General features: G+C 40.1%; 2 protein-coding genes and 1 pseudogene across 3 annotated transcripts in view; 1 reads left to right on the forward strand and 2 right to left on the reverse strand.

Moving 5' to 3' along the window:
* Positions 1 to 2,053, forward strand: part of LOC308083321 (tripartite motif-containing protein 16-like) — a 2,711-nt gene extending 658 nt beyond the window's left edge. The window contains exon 1 of the mRNA XM_080425604.1: positions 1 to 2,053. This exon is cut by the window's left edge and continues 658 nt beyond it. Within this exon, the coding sequence (XP_080281730.1) occupies positions 1 to 1,247 (1,247 nt within the window). The 3' untranslated portion in view covers positions 1,248 to 2,053.
* The window catches only part of LOC308083559 (uncharacterized protein), a gene marked incomplete at its 3' end in the record, with an annotated part of 105,384 nt that overhangs the window by 71,292 nt on the left and 12,556 nt on the right, over positions 1 to 21,536 (reverse strand). The gene's annotated exons all lie outside the window — the stretch shown is intronic.
* LOC308084484 (tripartite motif-containing protein 16-like) lies at positions 7,758 to 11,806 on the reverse strand (annotated as a pseudogene). The gene is made up of 3 exons: positions 10,961 to 11,806; positions 8,102 to 8,371; positions 7,758 to 7,953 (listed from the first exon to the last, which is right to left on the reverse strand). The product of its transcript is annotated as a tripartite motif-containing protein 16-like (transcript).

Genomic DNA, 21,536 nt, shown 5'->3' on the forward strand with positions numbered 1-21,536 from the left:
GACATAAAGAGCTTGATATGAGTCAGCAGAACATCAAGCAGAGAATCCAGAAGAGAGAGAAAGACGTGAAGGTGCTTCACCAGGAGTTAAAGTCCATCAATCACTCTGCTGATAGAGCAGTGGAGGACAGCGACACTGTCTTTACTGAGCTCACCACTTCCATTAAGGGAAGACGATCTGGGGTGAGAAAGCTGATCAGAGACCAGCAGAATCATGAAGTGAGTCGTGCTGAAGAACAGAGGAAGTGTGTGGAGCAGGAGGTTACTGAACTGAGGCGGGGACATGCTGAGCTGGAGCAGATCTCACACACAACAGATCACATCCATTTTCTGCACAGGACCTCCCTCTCAAGGATCAGTGAATCTACACACCCAGTCAGCAGCAATGTCCGTCCTCTGAGATATTTTGAAGATGTGACTGTGGCTGTGTCAAAGATGAGGGACAAACTAGAGGACATTTTTAAAGAGGATGGGACTGACGTCTCAGTGAATAGAGTGGATATATTACTGCCAACACCAGAACCCAAGTTCTTACAAAAAAACAAACCAGAGGAATTTCTTAAAATAAAACAAATAAAGAGGGTACTTGTAGTGACCATTTTATTTGTAATTACATTGACACATCCTATTAGGAGTTGTGTTCAGCCCCAGTGGACACACAGGGAGGAGTTAGGGCCTGGTTGGCTTGAACCCAAGAGCAGAACTGAGTTCTTACAATATGTTTGTCCTATCACACTCGATCCAAACACAGCACATCAACGCCTGTCTCTGTCAGAAGGGAACAAAAAAGCAACAGTGACTCTAGAACAACAATATCCTTATCGTCCAGAGAGATTCACTCATTATCCCCAGGTTATGAGTAGAGAGGGTCTGACTGGACGCTGTTACTGGGAAGTAGAGTGGAGTGGATCCAGTATTGGTATAGCAGTCTCATATAAAGATATCAGCAGGGGGGATAGGATAAATGATGACCGTAGATTTGGATCTACTGATACATTTTGGTCTTTATTGTGTGAGCATGAAGAATGTTTTTTCAAACACCCACACCCTACTAGGGTTTACACAGGTCGTGTATCGTCCAGAGTAGGAGTGTACCTGGATCACAGTGCAGGTATTCTGTCCTTCCACAATGTCTCTGACACCATGACTCTCCTCCACAGAGTCCAGACCACATTCACCCAGACCCTCTATGCTGGATTTGCGTTAAGTCTTGATGGAGACACTGCTGAGTTGCGTGACCTCATGTAGATCGAACTTTGAATCTGTCTCTCATTACAATCATTTATTCATAAGTTTCTTTATTTTCTCTCAAGATCAACATGATCAGAATTTAAGAAAGGAATATGTTCTGTTGATGGAAATAAAATGACCAAATGATTTGTTTTGCCTCAGAAACAAGTAATATTTTTCCCAACACTCAAATCATGTTTATTTTATTTGTCAATAGAGAAGATATATGTATATCTACGCGAACCTATTTAAAGCCGCCACGTGCCAATCGCGTAGATCTACGTGAAAAAAAAAAGGTTTTTTTTTTTACTTTTTTTTACCCCAATTTGACCCAAAGACCAAGGAGATATGATTTTTCGAAGATCTAGACTCCTATCCACTTCCTTGTTAACTTAAAACTTAAAAATTCTGTATCTCGGCTACTGAGTACTTTTTTTTTTCAATGAAAAACTCTGGCACTGGCTAAAAAAATATGAAAATACCTCTGGCAGTTAATGGGTTAATCTGCTGTCTTACTTTTAGATAATTTATCTGTTTCACAATTTATTCTCCTCTAGTATTCATACAATTAATGTATTTTGTTTGTTTGGTATTCTATGTTAAACATTCAATGATTTTGATCTTCTTTTCTTCTTTTTTCATGTTTAATTATTCTCTGAATACATTTAAACTGAATTCACAGACATTTTGGAATGACATTTGTATTATATATTGAATTAAATGTAATACATAGTAAGCAATATGATGCATACTATTATATGACTAAATGTTTGTGTATGACTGCATGTGTGTATTGTGTTTGTATTATTGTTGTTTTATGAGTGTATTTTAAGCTGATGCCTTTGACTGATTGATTGAATACTTTATTAACAGTTTGCAAAAAAGGCAGTGACACAGAGTTATGCAAAATAATGCTAAAAGGATAACCTTTCGTTTAAGAAAGTAGGTAGCTGATATATTGCACTTTTACCTTAGCGCTAGGTATACTCTTAGTTGCTTGTTTTAGAAGAGAATGCACATTTCTGGTGATTAGTAGTTTTCTTGCCTACCTATGTTGAATGCACTTATTGTAAGTCACTTTGAATAAATGAGAGAGAGAGAGAGAGAGAGAGAGAGAGAGAGAGAGAGAGAGAGAGAGAGAGAGAGAGAGAGAGAGAGAGAGAGAGAGAGAGAGAGAGAGAGAGAGAGAGAGAGAGAGAGAGAGAATGAATTTCAATGTATCTGGTCTTGTCCACTTGGGGGCGCCAATGCATTCAAACTTATATTTAAAAGAAACGTCTCACTGACTACAAAACCGTTAGAATGTAATTAAATACATCTTACAATTATACATAATACAAAATCCTGTCTTTTCTGGAAAACAACAAAATGTTGGAGCTTGCACAAAACCAAATTGAGACCACTGAGCTACCACTGTGAACCTGTGATGTGAGTGACAAATCAATCTGATTTGAATTCTGACATAATTTAGCATTGGTGTGTTGGTGGTGATAGGAAGGAGGTAAGCAGCTGGTATGGTGGGTGCAATTAGTGAATCCATGCCTCTGCTAATGATGTCCCATATGTGGTCATTCATGTTTTACCTGATTGGATGAAATTGTTGTCACACCTGAAAACACATGTTCTGTTTACAGAACTGGATAACCTGTTATTGAACAAAAAACCTTTAAAAAAAAAAAGAATTAAAGAAAATAAAGAAAATAAAGAAAAAAAGGAAAATAAGAAATATCACGACTCTAGAACGTCATTATTTTAGGCGCAAGGCCACTTGGTCTGTGGCGTTCCTGAAAATAACAAAGGATGGAGCTTGTACTTTGATTACTTTTAATGTATGAGTGTTTTAAAATAGTTTTATCTTGTTTTATGGTTTTATTGTATTGGAGCTACCGAGCGTACATTTTTCACATATATATGTACCTAAACAGTGCATCTAAGTGACAATAAAGTTATCTGAAATTGAATCAGTACAACAATAATTTCACCCACTTCTTTACACCTGTAAACCTGTGATTTGAAAGATGATTCTGATTCTGATACACCCTATGCAGTGGTTCACTGCCCACATGATTGATGTTATTTGGTTGTTGTTGTTTTTGGGGGGGGGATGACAGTAAAGTGACAATTTAAGGACTTTTAATACATAAAAAAGGAAAAAAGAAAATACATGCTGCATCAAAAGTAATCAACAAATCAACAAATTGTCAAATAATATAAATTAAGTAAGAGGCAATAATAATTTTGAAAATGGCTATTTTCACAATATTTATCTGTGGAACCAATATGATTATTTTGGGGGGTCCCCAGTTCAAATATGATTATTTTGGGGGTCACGGCCTGAAAAGGTTGAGAACCACATAGCAATGATTAGTGATCATCATGGCTATTTAACACGTATAGTCTAACAGACTAGGCTAACTTTTACTCCAAGAGTTTACAAATTTAACCAAATGGTAAGGGTTCCATTTTCACACTCTTGGAGTCACAAATGGATACATTAACATAGAGGATCTTACTGTCTACCCCACTATTTAAGTGTGGATGTAATTTGCATGCGAGTTTCAGCCAGCCTGTGTTTGTGTTTGTGTGTGTCTATTGTGCATTCAGTCAATAGAATTTGTGGGAGGTTGTGCAATGTGTTATTGTCAATGGTTTGTGTGCGTCTATTGTGTTCGTGGTGAGTAGCATTTGTGCATTTGTCTATTGTGCAGATTGTAAATATTGTTGTGTACCTTTATTGAAGCATTTCCTTATGCTTCTATTGCCATAAACAGTAACAACACATTTTACTTTTTCAAAAAAGATAATATATGTATATAATATATATAATATATGTAATTGAAAATAATTGAAAAAAACTCGGCCCTCTCGCATTAGAAGGCTAAGATCTGTCACCATAACCAAGGATGGGTGTTTTCAATGAATCTAACATGGCCAAAATCGAGTTTGAAGTTACAATGGGTTTATATAGGATGGGGGTGTGTCTGATTAAATGAATATCAAATATCTAAATACTGAATCCAGCAACACAAAAGCCAGAGTAGAATTTTAAATGACACGTTTGAAAGTGAAATATCCCTTTAAAGGTAGGGTAAGTGATTTGCGTTGGTTAAAATAATTGTTAAATAGCTCTATATTCTGATAGTACTCATTGCTATAGAGTTTTTGTTCAGTATTAGGAGTCTGCTTGTCTCTCCACCTCTTTATTAAACAGAAAATGCATTTTCGTTTCAGTTTCAGTTTCATTTCCAATTTTATCCAACCAGGACAGAGAACTCAATCAGGATACAGATTAAACAAGTGAAATTGGAAGTGATGACACTAAGTAATGAGCAGACAAAATTGGAACTGGAACACTATACAAATTAAGCTTAAAAATGTGTACTTTCTCCTGATTGGCTGAGATTTTTACACCTACCGAAAATTTTATTTTCTGTTTATTAAAGAGCTGGAGAGACGGGGAGACATCTGTTACTGAAAGACCACTCTATAGCAATGATTACAATCAGAATATAGTATTTTAACCTTTAAACAAAATACTTTTTGTTTTAACCAAAAAATATCACTTACCCTACCTTTAATTTGAATATACCATAACAAGACAAAATTATACCAAGTAATTCTGCCAATAGCCCCATAAATTGTACGAATACAAGAAGAGAACATAATAGTAAAACAAAAATATATGTATTTTTTAAATACATGAACGCAAGACAGAAGGTTATATTACATCTTCTCAATAGACAAAATAAACATATAATTCAAGTGACAACAAAACTACTGCTTTCTGAGGTCAAATAAATAATTTGGTTATTTCAGTGGTTCTCAAACTTTTATTTCAAGGACCCCATAACTCTCAGAGTTACAGATATATGGGCAATAGACATCCAGTTGGAACCTCCTCAAGGAACCCTGCAGGGTCCCTGGACCCCACTTTGAAAACCACTGGGTTATTTTATTTACATCAGTTTACTTATGCTGAGAATGTTGACCTTCAGGGAGAGAGGAAAAAAATGATTATTCTGGAGTCATGACAGACAATTATGACAAGTTTTATCTACTTAAGGTCACACAATTCAGCACTGTCTCAATCATCAAACCAAAACCCAAATAAATAGTCAATTTCCTCCTCGTCCTTTAATGGTGTGTCTAAAAGATTCACATCATCATCCTCTTTATCCTTGCCCACATTGTATTGTTCAAGTTCTACCCTATTTACTTGGCTGGTGTCTTCTTGGCTCAAAGACTGTTATCCCTTCTAAATAGTCAATTTCCTTCTCGTTCTGTAATGGTGTTCCTACGATATTGACATCATCATCGTTTTTGTCCTGTGCCCACCTTGTATGGTTTCACTTCTCTGTCTACCTGGTTGGCGTTTCCGTGGCTCAAAGTCAACAAATCATTACCATCGTGCCAGTCAAAACTCAAACTCGTCATCGTCTCCAAACATTTCTATTGTCATCCCTTCTAAATAGTCAATTTCCTCCTCATCCTTCAATGGTGTGGTTGGAGGATTAACATAATCTTTATCCTTGTCCAAGATATAGTGGTGACATCTGGATGCAAGCTCTAACTATTTGGGCCCTACTTCCTCTCTTGATAACAGGGAGAGTCTGCCTGGGGTCTCCACCCAGTAGAATAGTTTTGCCACCCCAAGGCTGTTCTGACTGCATCAGGTCTCTGTGTGTTCTTTCCGCACACTCAACATTAAAGCGGTTAACGTTGAAGATTTCGTCCCAGATGATTAAGTTGCTCTCTCTGTTTGATTAGTTTAGCCAGAGAGGACTCTGCTTTGATATCACAGACAGAGTCTTCAAAGATGGGGATTGGGCTCTTAAATCTTGAATGTGCTGTCCTACCACCCTCAAGGTTTTGAGCAGCCAAGCCTGTGCTGCCGACACATAGCACAATGCCAGTTCAGGTCCAACTTCCTGTATCTGGTTGCTATGTCAATCTGCCAGATCAGGCTGAGGGTCTGATAGGCGAATTAGAGAATCAATTAAACCGAGAGTCTGATCACTGATCGAGGTGGGGTAAGATGCCTAAATAATAGCCATAGCTCTGATCAACAGTCTGTGGCAGGTCTTGGAGGCATGTGGAGTGATCTTGTGCTTGCGAATCCCGGACGAACTTCGGAGCTTTTGTCAATTATATAGTAATAATAATAATAATATAATAATATATAGTAAGATAAGATAGTAAGATATATAGTAGTAAGATAGTATGATTATATAGTAGTAAGATAGTAAGATAAGATAGTAAGACAAGATAAGATAGTAAGATATCACTTATATGCCGATATCTCATTTGGCTGACCAGTTGAATCACTTTTAAACCCATTTTTCAGTGAATATTTTTGGGCGGTGAAACCGCCCCTATAAGTGAGGTTTGGATATTTGTACAACAAATCCTGCGCTGTGATTGGCCAAAATGTACCCCGCCTAACCCTGCACCGTGATTGGCCAATCACAGTCTATTCAGGACTGTGATTGGCCAGTGTCACATGACACATATGCATAGCCCTATATAAGAAACCATAACTTTAAAAAAACCATAAATTTGTTTTTTTTAAGTTATGGTTTCTTCCATCATAAAGAGTGTTTCAATAAATGTATTTATTTTTTGTACATGATTGGTTGACTCCATTCAGTATTGTGATTAGCTAGCAAGACACCGCCCACTTCACACAGGGTGTGATTTCTTTCATAGTTACTGCACTTATATAACAATACGGCAGTATTGTTTGTCATCATGGGACCCCGCTGGGCCTGGCTTTGGAGAGAGAGGTATGGCCTGGGAGTTCCCGTCTACAGCTGGGCGGCGACCAGTGTTGTATTGTTCTTATTGTTATCATCATGTAGATCTGTGATTCTCCTTATGGAGTATAAGTGGATCTTAAGAGAAGCTTGGAGAGACTTGGTTTTCTACACAGTTACACCTCCCTCCCTCCCTAGGAGGTGAAATGTAGTCCGACAATATTTAAACTTGAAAAATTTATATATTTGAATATTTTTTCACATGGATTACAAAACACACAATTCAATTTTCAATTCAAAGGAGCTTTATTGGCATGAGAAAACGTTTACATTGCCAAAGCAAGTGTCCAAATATAATAAAAAGTTGAAAATGGGGAAAGTATATACAGTTGGAGGGGGTACATTGTGTAAACACTAAACAGAGCTATGTCACATTGCGTCGGTATATATGACGTACATGTTATATGTACAGGGTATAAAGCTTTTTGAGACAAATCAGCAATCGTTTGCAGTCACTGTGGGACAAATAGCAGTATTTTTTCTCAAAACAATTTAAATAATATACCAAAAAACCTCAGATTTAAAATGTGTTTAAAGGTAGCAGCTCTGTTTATATGTGCAAAGCTTAGGAAGAACATTACTGGTTTCTGAGGCCAAACTAATCAACAGAACAATTTACTTGTTGAATTCTGAGAATGTTGATCTTGAGTAAAAAGAAAAAAAATATCAAATCATGAATACATTATTGTCATGAGAGACAAACTCAAAGTCTGTTCTACATGAGGTCACACAACTCAGCAGAGTCTCCATCAAGATAAAAAGTAAATCCAGCATAGAGGTTTTTCTGGGCGAATGTGGTCTGGATGCTGTGGAGGAGAGTCATTGGTGTCAGAGACATTGTAGAAAGACAGAATACCTGCACTGTGATCCAGGTACACTCCTACTCTGGATGACACAGGTCCTGCGTAAACCTTAGTTAGGGTTACGTTTTTGAAAACACACGTCATGCTTACACCTTAAAGACCAGGCTTGATATTCAGGTTGACATTTACTGTCATAAATTACATCATCATCTTTATATGAGAATACTATACCAACACTGTATCCACTCCACTCTACCTCCCAGTAACAGCGTCCAGTCAGACTCTCTCTACTCAGAACCTCGATGGTTCTCTCTGGATTAAAAGGATATGATTCTGGTTCAGTCAATGTTGCTTTTCGGTTCCCTTCAGACAGAGACAGGTGTTGATGTGCTGTGTTTGGATCCAGTGTGATTGGACATGAATATTGTAAGAACTCAGCTCTGGGTTTAAGCCAACCAGGATTCGTGTTGAGGTGTCCCTGAACCCCTAACTGATCCCTGTGTGTCCCCTGGGGCTGGACACTGCTCTTAATAGGATGTGTCAGAGTAATTACAAAGAAAAGGATCATTACAAATGCCCTCTTAATTTTTTTAAATTTAAAAACGTCCTCTAATGTGTTTGTTTGTAAGAACTCAGCACTGGTCTGGGGTTCTAGTGATGTTGACAGTAAAGTATCCACTCTGTTCACTGTCTCTGAGATATTTGTCCCTTCCTCTTTAAAAATGTCCTCTAGTTTGTCCCTGACCTTTGTCACATCTTCAAAGGATCTCTGAGGATGCACATTCCTGCTGACTTAGTGTGTAGATTCACTGATCCTTGAGAGGGAGGTGTAACTGTTAAGAAAATGGATGGGATCTTCTGTGCGTGAGATCTGCTCCAGCTCAGCAGTCTCCTCCTCATAGTTTAGGACCTGGCTAAGATATGTATGCACTTAATTTAGGAGAGAATATCTCAACTGTTCTTGGCTAATATTAGCCTGGTAAACCCCCTCCCTCCGGAAATCTCATTTGCATTTGATTTCAGGGAGGTCTGGGATTGCGAAGGGAGTAGAGATGGCCGAACACTGCGTGTCCGAACCAATCAGCGGCTGCTGGGGCGGGATCATCCAATCACCTGCCTAGTAGCTTGAAAAAAAGAAAAACTGTCTGTCATCGATTCTGCGCCCGGAGTCTCAGATGCAAGTACGCTGTGAAACAAAATGTGTGTCGCAAGCTTTCTTCCATTTGACGGTGTCAGGTTAGGCTAATATGACCCCAGGGAACAACTTAGGAACTGTGACTAATTCTCTATCCGGGGCGAAATACCCCAAAATGACCACGCCCTTTTTAAAATGACCATAACCGGTGCACTACTTCCAACATGGCTCTATCTGCTAAACCGTTGGAGCTACAGCTTTACTGAGGTGCTCAAAATGTTCAGAATACTTATGTTTAGTGAAACATAGTAAAGTGTAAAATGTCTAATTTGATATTTGACAGAACAGCTAAAAGAAACTAAAAACGTATTACAGTCCAGGGCCATAGGGATATTTTTGCGCGAATCAATCTAAGAGCACCACATTTGTCCCAGATGTAATCCAGGCCATGTTCTAATGAATTAGCAAGGGCGCCCGAGCCAGCGACCTTCAGGCTCATCATAGTGGCCAAATCCAATATGGCTGCCACCTGACAAAGTTTTTGGCTATAACGTTTGAACCACATTTTGAGCTATGAATGCAAACTTGGTGTCTAAATCATGTTTTTTGACAATTAGAAACATGTTTGAATGTTTCCACTCCACTGTGGCTGCAAAAGTCATGTAGTGGACACAGCAAATGCTGCAAAACTGAAGTCTGTTACATCTCGATATATAGATGTTGTATGATTAGGACATTAAAAACAGTCATCACCCGAGGAATCAAAAGGACTGTGTGTGTGTGTGTGTGTGTGTGTGTGTGTGTGTGTGTGTGTGTGTGTGTGTGTGTGTGTGTGTGTGTGTGTGTGTGTGTGTGGTGTAGTACGGTACAGTATGTATCAGTTATTGCTGTTCTGTTGTAGTAACGCCAAGACACATTCCTAGCAACGATTTGTTGTTTAGCAATTAACTTTTCTGATTCTAATTTGAACATATTGTTCAAATTCCATACACCTTTGACTATTATGATAGTATTCACTTTATGCTGAGCCTTGATGTGCATACTGTACTGGCTGTTGTATCATTTGGATTCTATAGTCATTATATTGTTTCGATAAAATGACATTGTTTTCTCCGGTTTGATCTTAACTCATTCCTACATCTACTCAATCTGGATGAAACTTTATGTTACAGTACATGTTACATATGTTACAGTTAGGTATCGTGGCCATATTTGTAATAAGCAAGTCAGAGTGCTCTAGATGGATTCAATCATAAATATAAGCATTCCAATGTGTTTCTAATGCTCAAAAAGCATAAAGTAGACACCAAGTTTGCCAAAAATGACAAAGATTAAGGTAAGTGAAACAAATTTGCAAAGCTAATATTTCTTTGAAATATGCAAAATATAGGTCCAGCCACACCCAGTCATAAAGGTAAGCATTACAACATGTTTCTGATTGTCAAAAAACAGGATTTAGACACCAAGTTTACTCATTTATAGCTCATCTGGTTCAAAAGTTTTAGCCAAAACCTTTTTCAGGTGGTGGCCATACTGGATTTGGCCACAATGATGACCCAGAGCGTTGCTGGCTCAGGTACCCTTGCTAAATCATTAGAGCTTGCCCTGGGTTACATCAATTTAGGTGCTTTTAGACTGATTCACACACAATTATTCCTATAGCCCTGGACTGTAATGTGTTGGCAGTTTCTTTTGCTTTTTGTAGCTGTTCTGTCTTAAAATATCAAATTAGAAATATTACACTTTACTATATTTCCCTAAACATAAGTATTCTGAACATTTTGAGCACCTCAGTAAATCTATAGCTCCAACGGTTTAGTAGATAGAGCCATGTTGGAAGTAGTGCACCGGTTATGGTCATTTTAAAAAGGGTGTGGTCATTTTCGGGTATTTCGCCCCGGATAGAGAATTAGTCACAGTTCCTAAGTTGTTCCCTGGGGTCATATTAGATACTAGATACTAGACTATCAGGTCAGTAACCTCCTGTTCCACACGCTTCCTCTGTTCTTCGGCCAGACCCACTTCACTTTTCTGCTGGTCTCTGATCAACTCCCTCACCTCAGATCGTCTTCTCTTAATGGCAGTGGTCAGGTTAGTAAAGACGGTGTCACTGTCCTTCACTGCTCTATCAGCAGAGTGATTGATGGACTTCACCTCCTGGTAAAGCACCTTCACGTCTTTCTCTCTCACCTGGATTCTCTGCTGGATGTTCTGCTGACTCATGTCAAAATGTTTCTGTCTCTCAGTCCTTTCTGCTGCTGCTGAGATCGTATCGTGACCTCTGTGTTCTTCCATGGAGCACAGATAACAGATACACTGCTGATCAGTACGACAGAAAAGCTTCCTCACCTTACCGTGACGAGCACAGATGTTTTCCTGAAGCTTGCTGGAGGCTTTGACCAGCTTGTGTTCCTTAAAGGTAGGCCATTGATAGTGAGGCTGGAGGTGAGTGTCACAGTAAGAGACTCGACACTGAAGACAAGTCTTCACAGCTTTCTGTTTCCTTCGAGTGCAGAAATCACAGGCCACATCTCCAGGTCCATCATAGCAGTGATCAGGAGGAACAACTTGGAGTCTTTTCTTCTTCAGTAAATCCATCATGTCAGCCAACTTGGTGTTTTTCTTCAGAACAGGTCTTGGGATGAACGTCTCTCTGCACTGTGGACAACTGACTTTCCCGCTTTGATCATCCTGATCCCAGCATCCCTCAATACACAAACTGCAGTAGTTGTGTCCACAGGGAACACTCACTGGATCCTTCAGTAGATCCAGACAGACAGAACAGCAGAACTTATCCTGGTCCAGTTGAAATTCTTGCTGCGCCATGTTACAGCTCTGTGTGGCTCCACTTCCTCAATCCTCAGAGATCACATGAATGAGAGGTTCTTTGGTTGTGTTAACTTGTCATGTGTGTGCTACCTCTTTAAACTCATTCCACATAGCCCCCACCCCCTCTCTCTCTCACACACACACACACACACACACACACACACACACACACACACACACACACACACACACACACACACACACACACACACACACACACACACACACACACACAGTTAAGCCTACCCAAAATCTCTGCTCCTTCTCCAAACAAGCACTACTTGAAACCCGAAACCATGACCACCACAACCACTTTGCAAATTGTAACACCCGTTCGTCTCGAATGTCCTTGTGGTTGCTTTTATGTGGGGAGAACAAAACGTAAATTCAAAGATAGTTTGGGAGAACATAAAACAGCAATTAATCCCAATTACCAGATGGCCGTCCATTATCATGAAAAAGTACATGGCAGCGCCAGCCCCAGAGCCCCTCCTCTCTAGCTACAGAAGTTATCCCCAGTGACAACAGAGGCAGACTAAAAAGGTTGCTCCAAAGAGAAACCTTTTGGATCGTTAGACCTACTTTAAAAGCCACATTGTTTCCAGGCTTAAATTATTATGTTGATTACTTGCCGTTTCTCTGATGTCTGTTTTGATTATGTGATCATGTTTTAGGTTTACAGTGTAAATATTTACTACACTGTGAATATATTTACGGGGCCAGAGCTCAGCTCTGGACCTGTTTTATTATTCCCTGTATTCTGTTTCCGCCACTTTTCGCAGTTCTGGGTGAACCGTGCTGTCGCTTTTTACGAAACTCGGCCATATGGTAGATGGTCATGAAAAACTATCAAGAAATAAATCTCACGCTATAGGTGGCGCTATAGCACTCAATTGAAAATGCCAACTTTGAACAGGTACAACTCATGCCCTGTTTGACCTACAGCCATAAAACTTCAATACACACATGCGTCTACTCATGATGAACAACTTTAACCCTCTGACTTTTGACCTCTGACCTTTAGATCTCCCACCATTTTGAATTATATGAAAAACAGTTAAAACCTATCTCCTCCTGGGATTTTTGAGTAATCTGCACGAAACGTTTTACACATGAACTTTGGACCTATGCCGACAAACTGATGCAAAAGATTTTCCATAAGTGAAAAAATGAAGCTTTAATGAGCCAATGAATATTGCAGTTTTATGACAATTATTCATCTGCCCCTAACACATACATGCAGACTCACATTTCTTTGAAACTTTGCGTTAATGTTGAGGGTCATTCCAAATATTACTGAAACCAATCTTACTCCAATTGGTCAAAGGGGGGCGCTATAGCGATTTTTTGAAAGTGCAAACTTTAAACAGGCAAAAGTCATGCCTCGTTTGGCCGACAGCCATTAAACCTGCTTACACATGTGCCTTGACTCATGAGGAACACATGTATCACGTTGACCAGTAAGCTCCGCCCTTAGATTGTCCGCAATTTTTAGCAGTTTGAAAAACACTTAAACCCAGGATTTTTCAGCTATTTGCGTGAAACTGTATCATCTGTGTGATCTCCTTTTTCACAGGTTCTTGTCTGTTGGTCCAATGGCTTCTCCCTTAAACATGTGCCTCACAACCTGAAGGTTACCAGTTCAAGCCCCACTTGATGTGGACTTCATTAAAGTTGCATTGCACACAACATGATTGTGTCAATTAATACATGTGCAATTGTTAAACGTAACCTGAAATACTTATTTGAGAGGGTATGTTTTTGCAATGTATGACATACTTCATTCTGAAAATAGCCGATCTACAATCTCAAAACTTTTCAGATAGCAACGTGTTTCTGAGCTTGTAGATCGGCTGCTTTCACTGGTTCAGTTTTATCTTCAAAGGACAACCTCAGCCTGGTCAAAGCTATAGCACTATAGGTAGTGTTGCAGCCTGTCAATCCAAAGGTTGAGGGTTCGATTCCTGTTAATGGCAATAGGTTGACACGTCCAATCAATCCATTCTGCTTCCATCTTTCTCTCTCTTCAATCTATTGTTTCCATGTCTCTCTCTCTTCAATCTATTCCGTTTCCATGTCTCTCTCTCTCCGCCCTTAGATTGTCCGCAATTTTAAGCAGTTTGAAAAACACTTAAACCCAGGATTTTTCAGTTATTTGCGTGAAATGGTATCATCTGTCTGACCTCCGTTTTCACTGGATCAGGTCTGTAGGTCTAATGGCTTCCCGCTTAAGTGAATGTTTCATAACATCAAGGTTGCCGGTTCAAGCCTCACTTGGTAGAGACTTCATTTAAAGTGCATTGCAAACAACAAGACTGTATTAATGAATACATATGCAATTGATAAAGATAACATGAAATGCTTATCTGAGAAGGTATGTTTTTGCAATGTATGACATACTTCATTCTGAAAATAGCCGATCTACAATCTCAAAACCTTTCAGATAGCAACGTGTTTCTGAGCTTGTAGATCGGCTGCTTTCACTGGTTCAGTTTTATCTTCAACAGACAACCTCAGCCTGGTCAAAGCTATAGCACTATGGGTAGTGTTGCAGCATGTCAATCCGAAGGTTGAGGGTTCGAGTCCTGTTAATGGCAATAGGTTGAGATGTCCAATCAATCCATTCTGCTTCCATCTCTCTCTCTCTTCAATCTATTATGTTTCCATGTCTCTCTCTCTCAATTAATGCATGTGCAACTGTTAAAGGTAACATGAAATGCTTCTTGGAGAGAGTATGTTTTTGCAATGTATGACAAACTTCATTGTGAAAATAGCCGATCTACAATCTCACAACTTTTCAGATAGCAACGTTTTGTGAGCTTGTAGATCGGCTACTTTCACTAGTTTTCGTTCCGAGGAGACACAAAAATGCCTTTATTGGTAAATGGTTTGTGAACCAGTGATCTAGAGTAGTTCGGGACACAGAGGCTTGGTTCATAATGGACGGAAATACTTATAAATATCAACATACACTACCAGTAATTGTGTCAATTAATACATATGCAATTGATAAAGATAACCTGAAATGCTTATTTGAGAGGGTATGAAGTATGTATGACATACTTCATTCTGAAAATAGCCGATCTACAATCTCAAAACCTTTCAGATAGCAACGTTCTTTCTGAGCTTGTAGATCGGCTGCTTTCACTGGTTCACTTTTATCTTCAACAGACAACCTCATCCTGGACAAAGCTATAGCACTATAGGTAGTGTTGCAGCCTGTCAATTCGAAGGTTGATGGTTTGATTCTTGTTAATGGCAATAGGTTGAGATGTCCAATCAATCCATTCTGCTTCCATCTCTCTCTCTCTTCAATCTATTCCGTTTCCGTGTCTCTCTCTCTCTCTTCAATCTATTCCGTTTCCGTGTCTGTCTCTCTCTCTCTTCAATCTATTCCGTTTCCGTGTCTCTCTCTCTCTTCAATCTATTCCGTTTCCGTGTCTCTCTCTCTCTTCAATCTATTCCGTTTCCGTGTCTCTCTCTCTCTCTTCAATCTATTCCGTCTCTCTCTCTCTCTCTCTCTCTCTCTCTCTCTCTCTCTCTCTCTCTCTCTCTCTCTCTCTCTCTCTCTCTCTCTCTCTTATTCACCAGGTCAGGTCTGTTGTTCCAATGGCTTCTCGCTTAAGTGTGTGCCTTAAAATCTCAAGGTTGCCACTTCAAGCCTCACTTGATGCAGACTTCATTTAAGTTGCATTGCACACAACATGATTGTTGCGAAAGCGGAAGGAGGCCTCCGACCAAGTGGAGCTTACTATATCACGTGCTTGGGTTGTGTGTGTGTGTGTCTGTCCCTTATTTATGGTCTTTCCGTGTGTGTTCACGCTCTCATTGGCTCGCGCCCCCATGTGACTCGAAACTCCGTGCTGAAATGCCAGCAGCTGCACTGCCTGTATACAGCGTGTGTTCACGCTCTCATTGGCTCGCGCCCCCATGTGACTCGAAACTCCGTGCTGAAATGCCAGCAGCTGCACTGCCTGTATACAGCCGGCAGAGTGCGGCAGAGTGCACTACTACAGTGTGGTTGAAATATAGCAGCCTCAGTCAATCTGCGTTCGCTTCCAGCGTTCGCGCGTCTTACTTGTGTCAATTAATGCAAGTGCAATTGTTAAAGATAACCTGAAATGCTTATTTGAGAGTATGTCTTTTCAATGTATGACATACTTCATTCTGAAAATAGCCGATCTACAATCTCAAAACTTTTCAGATAGCAACGTGTTTCTGAGCTTGTAGATCGGCTGCTTTCACTGGTTCAATTTTATCTTCAACAGACAACCTCAGCCTAGACAAAGCTATAGCACTATAGGTAGTGTTGCAGCCTGTCAATCCGAAGGTTGAGGGTTCGATTCCTGTTAATGGCAATAGGCTGAGATGTCCATTCAATCCGTTCTGCTTCCATCTCTCTCTCTCTTCAGTCTATTATGTTTCCATGTCTCTCTCTCTCTCTCTCTTCAATCTATTCCGTTTCCATGTCTCTCTCTCTCTTCAATCTATTCCGTTTCCATGTCTCTCTCGCTCTCTCTCTCTCTTCAATCTATTCCCTTTCCATGTCTCTCTCGCTCTCTCTCTCTCTTCAATCTATTCCGTTTCCAAGTCTCTCTCTCTCTCTCTCTTCAATCTATTCCGATTCTCTCTCTCTCTCTCTTTCTCTTCAATCTATTCCGATTCTCTCTCTCTCTCTCTCTCTTTCTCTTCAATCTATTCTGTTTCTCTCTCTCTCTCTCTCTTTCTCTTCAATCTATTCCGTTTCTCTCTCTCTCTCTCTTTCTCTTCAATCTATTCCGTTTCTCTCTCTCTCTCTTTCTCTTCAATCTATTCCGTTTCTCTCTCTCTCTCTTTCTCTTCAATCTATTCCGTTTCTCTCTCTCTTTCTCTTCAATCTATTCCGTTTCTCTCTCTCTCTCTCTCTTTCTCTTCAATCTATTCCGTTTCTCTCTCTTTCTCTTTCTCTTCAATCTATTCCGTTTCTCTCTCTTTCTCTCTCTGTTCAATCTATTCCGTCTCTCTCTTCAATCTATTCCGTCTCTCTCTTCAATCTATTCCGTCTCTCTCTTCAATCTATTCCGTCTCTCTCTCTCTCTTCAATCTATTCCGTCTCTCTCTCTCTCTTCAATCTATTCCGTCTCTCTCTCTCTCTCTCTCTCTCTCTCTCTCTCTCTCTCTCTCTCTCTCTCTCTCTCTCTCTCTCTCTCTCTCTCTCTCTCTCTCTCTCTTTTCCCTGGCCCCGCTTATCGCTGCTTGCAGCTATATTTACTCTTGTTTTCCCAGTATATTATTTTAATTGTTTATTTAGTGTTGGTCACTCTGGGTGTTTCCTTGTTTCTTTCTATTTTCTTTTTGCCAGACCCAAGGGGTCGGGCTTACATGAGGCTTTGTATCTGTTTCGTCCATACATGGGCAGGGGTCATTTGTCCTCCGGCCCCAGCCAAAAAAAAGTCTGTGACATCCCCTTTCGTCATACATGGGCAGGGGCCATTTGTCCTCCGGCCCCAGCCAAAAAAAAGTTTGTGACGTCCCCTTTCGTCACGAACTATTCATGACATCATGAACTTCAGTTATAAAGTGGTTTGTAGGTGTGTTACATACTAGGACTTCATTTTGGGTCTGGCAGAACCAGGTCTCCTGGTCTTTTTTTTTTGGGGGGGGGGGGGCATTTGAGCTCACTTGAACAGTTATTTAAATGTCATAATGACGTCACAACGTACTGACATTTGGAACATCACCCAAGGCTGTATTTAAGTGTGACTGATTAGCCAAAATGCTAGACAGACCCTGATGAAGACCTTCTAGGTCGATACGCGTTGGTCATAATTTGTTGCCTTGCTCTAAATAAATCTATATACTTTTTCACTTAACGGAGTGCCTTGGAATTATTATGTCTGCAGTTCATACTTTGTTGGCAAGCAGTACTTCTTTGGAACCCCTTTTTAGCTCATATATGTATATAGCATATATGGTGATATGCTATTTTTCTAAAAACTTGAAATCTGAGAACATATTTAACTCAAATCTTTGCTTATGGGGCTCCCTGGAACAACATATTTTGAGATGGGGGTCCGCGGCCAAATAGCCTCAATATCAATTTTAGGGGTCCTTCCTTGGCATGAAAACATTTGAGAACCACTACATGTGAAAGGACCCCAACAAGCCGCTGATGACCTGCTTGAAGATAAACATAATACAATTATATACATTGGAATATACTGCACACACTTCGTCTCAAAAGCTAAGCATAGTTAATGTGTCTCCGTGCATGATGCCTGAATGCAGAGAATGCTATAAATCACTGTAATGACAAAGATGTGGACTGAATATGAATATATTTCAGAAATACCTCAACTCTGTTATATCAATTGGCAAAGCTGAAAGCAGCAGTCAGTGGTGGAAGAAGTAGGCTACTCGCATGTTTCACTTAAGTAAAAGTATCAATACTGCAATGTATAGCCTACTCTGTTACAAGTAGAAGTCTCGTATTCAAAATGTAGCCTACTTAAAGTAGGCCTACAAGAGTATAGGCATCAAAATATACTTTAAGTACCAAAAGTAAAAAGTAGGCTACTCATTGTGCAGAATGTCCCATTTCACGATGGAGTTAAAAAAAATCTTTTGAAAATAGCCGATACAAGCTCACAATGTGAGCTTGTAGATTTGCTATTTTCAAATGGCCGAAGTATGGCTGAAGTGGTTTTGTAGCCTAATAATAATAAAAATCTCCAAGTTATCATAATTGTAGCCTATAGTGGAGTAAAAGTATAATATTTGCCTCTGAGATGTAGGCTAGTGGTGTAGAAGTAAAAGTACTGAAAATTGGAAATACTCCAGTAAAGTAAGAAATACCTCAAAATTGTACTTAAGTACAGTACTTGAATAAATGTACTTAGTTACTTTACGCCACTGCCATTCATTAATGTAAGTTTGAGCATCCAGGCGCTTAATTCACTATTTCAGGAATACATTTATTTTTTGGAAAACAACAAAATGTTGGAGCTTGCACGAAAACAAATTGAGACCACTGAGCTACCACTAACCTATGATGTGACAAATCTGATTCTGATTGTGACATCATTTAGCATTGGTGTGTTGGTGGTGGTAGGAAGGAAGCAAGCAGCTGGTATGGTGGGTGCAATTAAGTGAATCCATGCCTCTGCTACTGATGTCCCACATGATGTGGTCATTAATTTTTTATCTAATTGGATGAAATTGTTGTCACACCTGAAAAACACATGTTCTGTTTACAGAACTGGAGAAGCTGTTATTGAACAAACAACCTTAAAAAAGAAATAAAGAAAATAAAGAAAATAAAATATCTTGTTTTCACAAAACAAAAGATATCACCTACTCTAGAACGTCGTTATTTTAGGCGCAAGGCCACTTGGTCTGTGGCGTTCCTAAAAATTAGAAAGGACTAGACCATACCCGTCAGGGGATATGAGCACCCACGTGCACGTCATGGTCCGCTTGTTTCACGGATGTGGCAACACCGGCGCGTGTTGCCCGCACATGATTTGGCAACCCGGGAGCCAGCAAACCCAAAAACGCTAATAAACAGCTGACATTTGGGGAAAGCGAAAAACAGGCTTCGGTGTTCGGTGCACATGGTAATGGTCAATGGCTGTGTGCAAATGCAGATCAATTGCTCCAGCCACTGAGAAGAACCGGGCAGAAGAGATTTTGGGCACAGACAGACAGAGCTTTGTAGAATTTAGGATGATGATGGAGCTTATACTGTGATGGAGCTGTGATTACTTTTAATGAATGTTAAGTTGTTTTATCTTGTGTTATGGTTTTATTGTATTGGAGCTTCCGAGCGTAAGTTTTTGACATGTATGTACCTAAACAATGCATCTAAGTGAATCTGTACAAAAATAATTTCACCCACTTCTTTACACCTGTAAACACCTGTGATTTGAAAGATGAATCTGATTCTGATACACCCTATATGCAGTGGTTCTCAACCTGTGGGTCGGGACCCACTGCCCACATGATTGATGTTATTTGTTGTTGTTGTTGTCGTTTTGTTTTTTGTTTTTTTGTTTTTTTTTGGGGGGGGGGGGGTGCCCACTCATCCAGATGACAGTAAAGTGACAATTTAAGGTTGAGAACCACTGCTCTATAGCAATGATTACTAGTGATCATCATGACTATTTAACACTTATAGCCTATATTAACAGACTAGGCTAACTTTTACTCCAAGAGTGTACAAATGTAACCAAGTGGACCAGTAAGGGTTCCATTTGCACACTCTTGGAGTCACAAATAAAAAATTAACAATATAGCTGCAAGCAGCAATAAGCGGTTTCGAGGGATAAGGCAGAGACAGGAAGAGGCAGGCAGACAGGCAGACAGTGAGAGAGAGACAGACAGGCAGACAGGCAGACAGTGAGAGAGAGAGAGAGACAGGCAGACAGACAGACAGGCAGACAGTGAGAGAGAGACATACAGGCAGACAGACAGACAGGCAGACAGTGAGAGAGAGACAGACAGGCAGACAGACAGACAGACAGACAATGAGAGAGAGACAGACAGACAGACAGGCAGACAGACAGACAGACAGACAGACAGACAGACAGACAGACAGTGAGAGAGAGAGACAGACAGACAGACAGACAGACAGACAGACAGACAGACAGACAGACAGACAGACAGACAGACAGACAGACAGACAGACAGACAGACATGCAGACAGACAGACAGACAGGCAGACAGACAGTGAGAGAGAGGCAGACAGGTAGACAGACAGACAGACAGACAGGCAGACAGTGACAGAGTGAGAGAGAGGCAGACAGACAGACAGACAGACAGACAGACAGACAGACAGTGAGAGGCAGACAGGCAGACAGACAGACAGACAGACAGACAGACAGACAGACAGACAGACAGACAGACAGACAGACAGACAGACAGACAGACAGACAGACAGACAGTGACAGAGTGAGAGAGAGGCAGACAGACAGGCAGACAGACAGACAGACAGACAGACAGACAGACAGACAGACAGACAGACAGACAGACAGACAGACAGACAGACAGACAGACAGACAGACAGACAGACAGACAGTGACAGAGTGAGAGAGAGGCAGACAGACAGACAGACAGACAGACAGTGACAGAGTGAGAGAGAATGGAAACTAGTGAAAATAGTCGATCTACAAGTTCACAATGCGTTGCTATCTAAAAAGGTGTGAGATTGTAGATCGGCTATTTTCACAAGAAAGTATGTCATACATAAAAAACAACTACTCTCAAAAGCATTTCATGTTATTGTTTAAAAATTGCACATGTCTGAATTAACAGGGTCATGTTTTGTACAATGCAATTTAAATGTAAACTGTGATGAGTGGGGTTTGAACTGTGGACCTTTGGCACACGAGGCTAACACTGTACTGATCAAGCTATTCAATCCACAGTTTTAGTCAGTGAAAAAGGAGAATCCAACAAAACAAAACAAAAGAGGGAATGAAGTACATCATACATTGAAAATAACTACTCTCAATAAGCGTTTCATTTAACAATTGCACGTTTATTCATTGATACAGTCATGTCGTGTGCAATGCAATTGAGATGAAGTCTGCATGAAGTGGGATTTGAACCGGCGACCCTGTGGTTTCAAGGCAGATGTTTAAGCCATTGGACCAACAGACTTGAACTGGTGAAAAGGGAACTATAGGTTACTTACGTAACCCCGGTTTTATAAATTGCGAACGAGCTGTTCACATATGGGATCAGCGCC

The sequence above is a fragment of the Gymnoscopelus braueri genome (assembly GCF_963280865.1).
Source record: "Gymnoscopelus braueri genome assembly, chromosome: 4".
NCBI lineage: Eukaryota > Metazoa > Chordata > Actinopteri > Myctophiformes > Myctophidae > Gymnoscopelus > Gymnoscopelus braueri.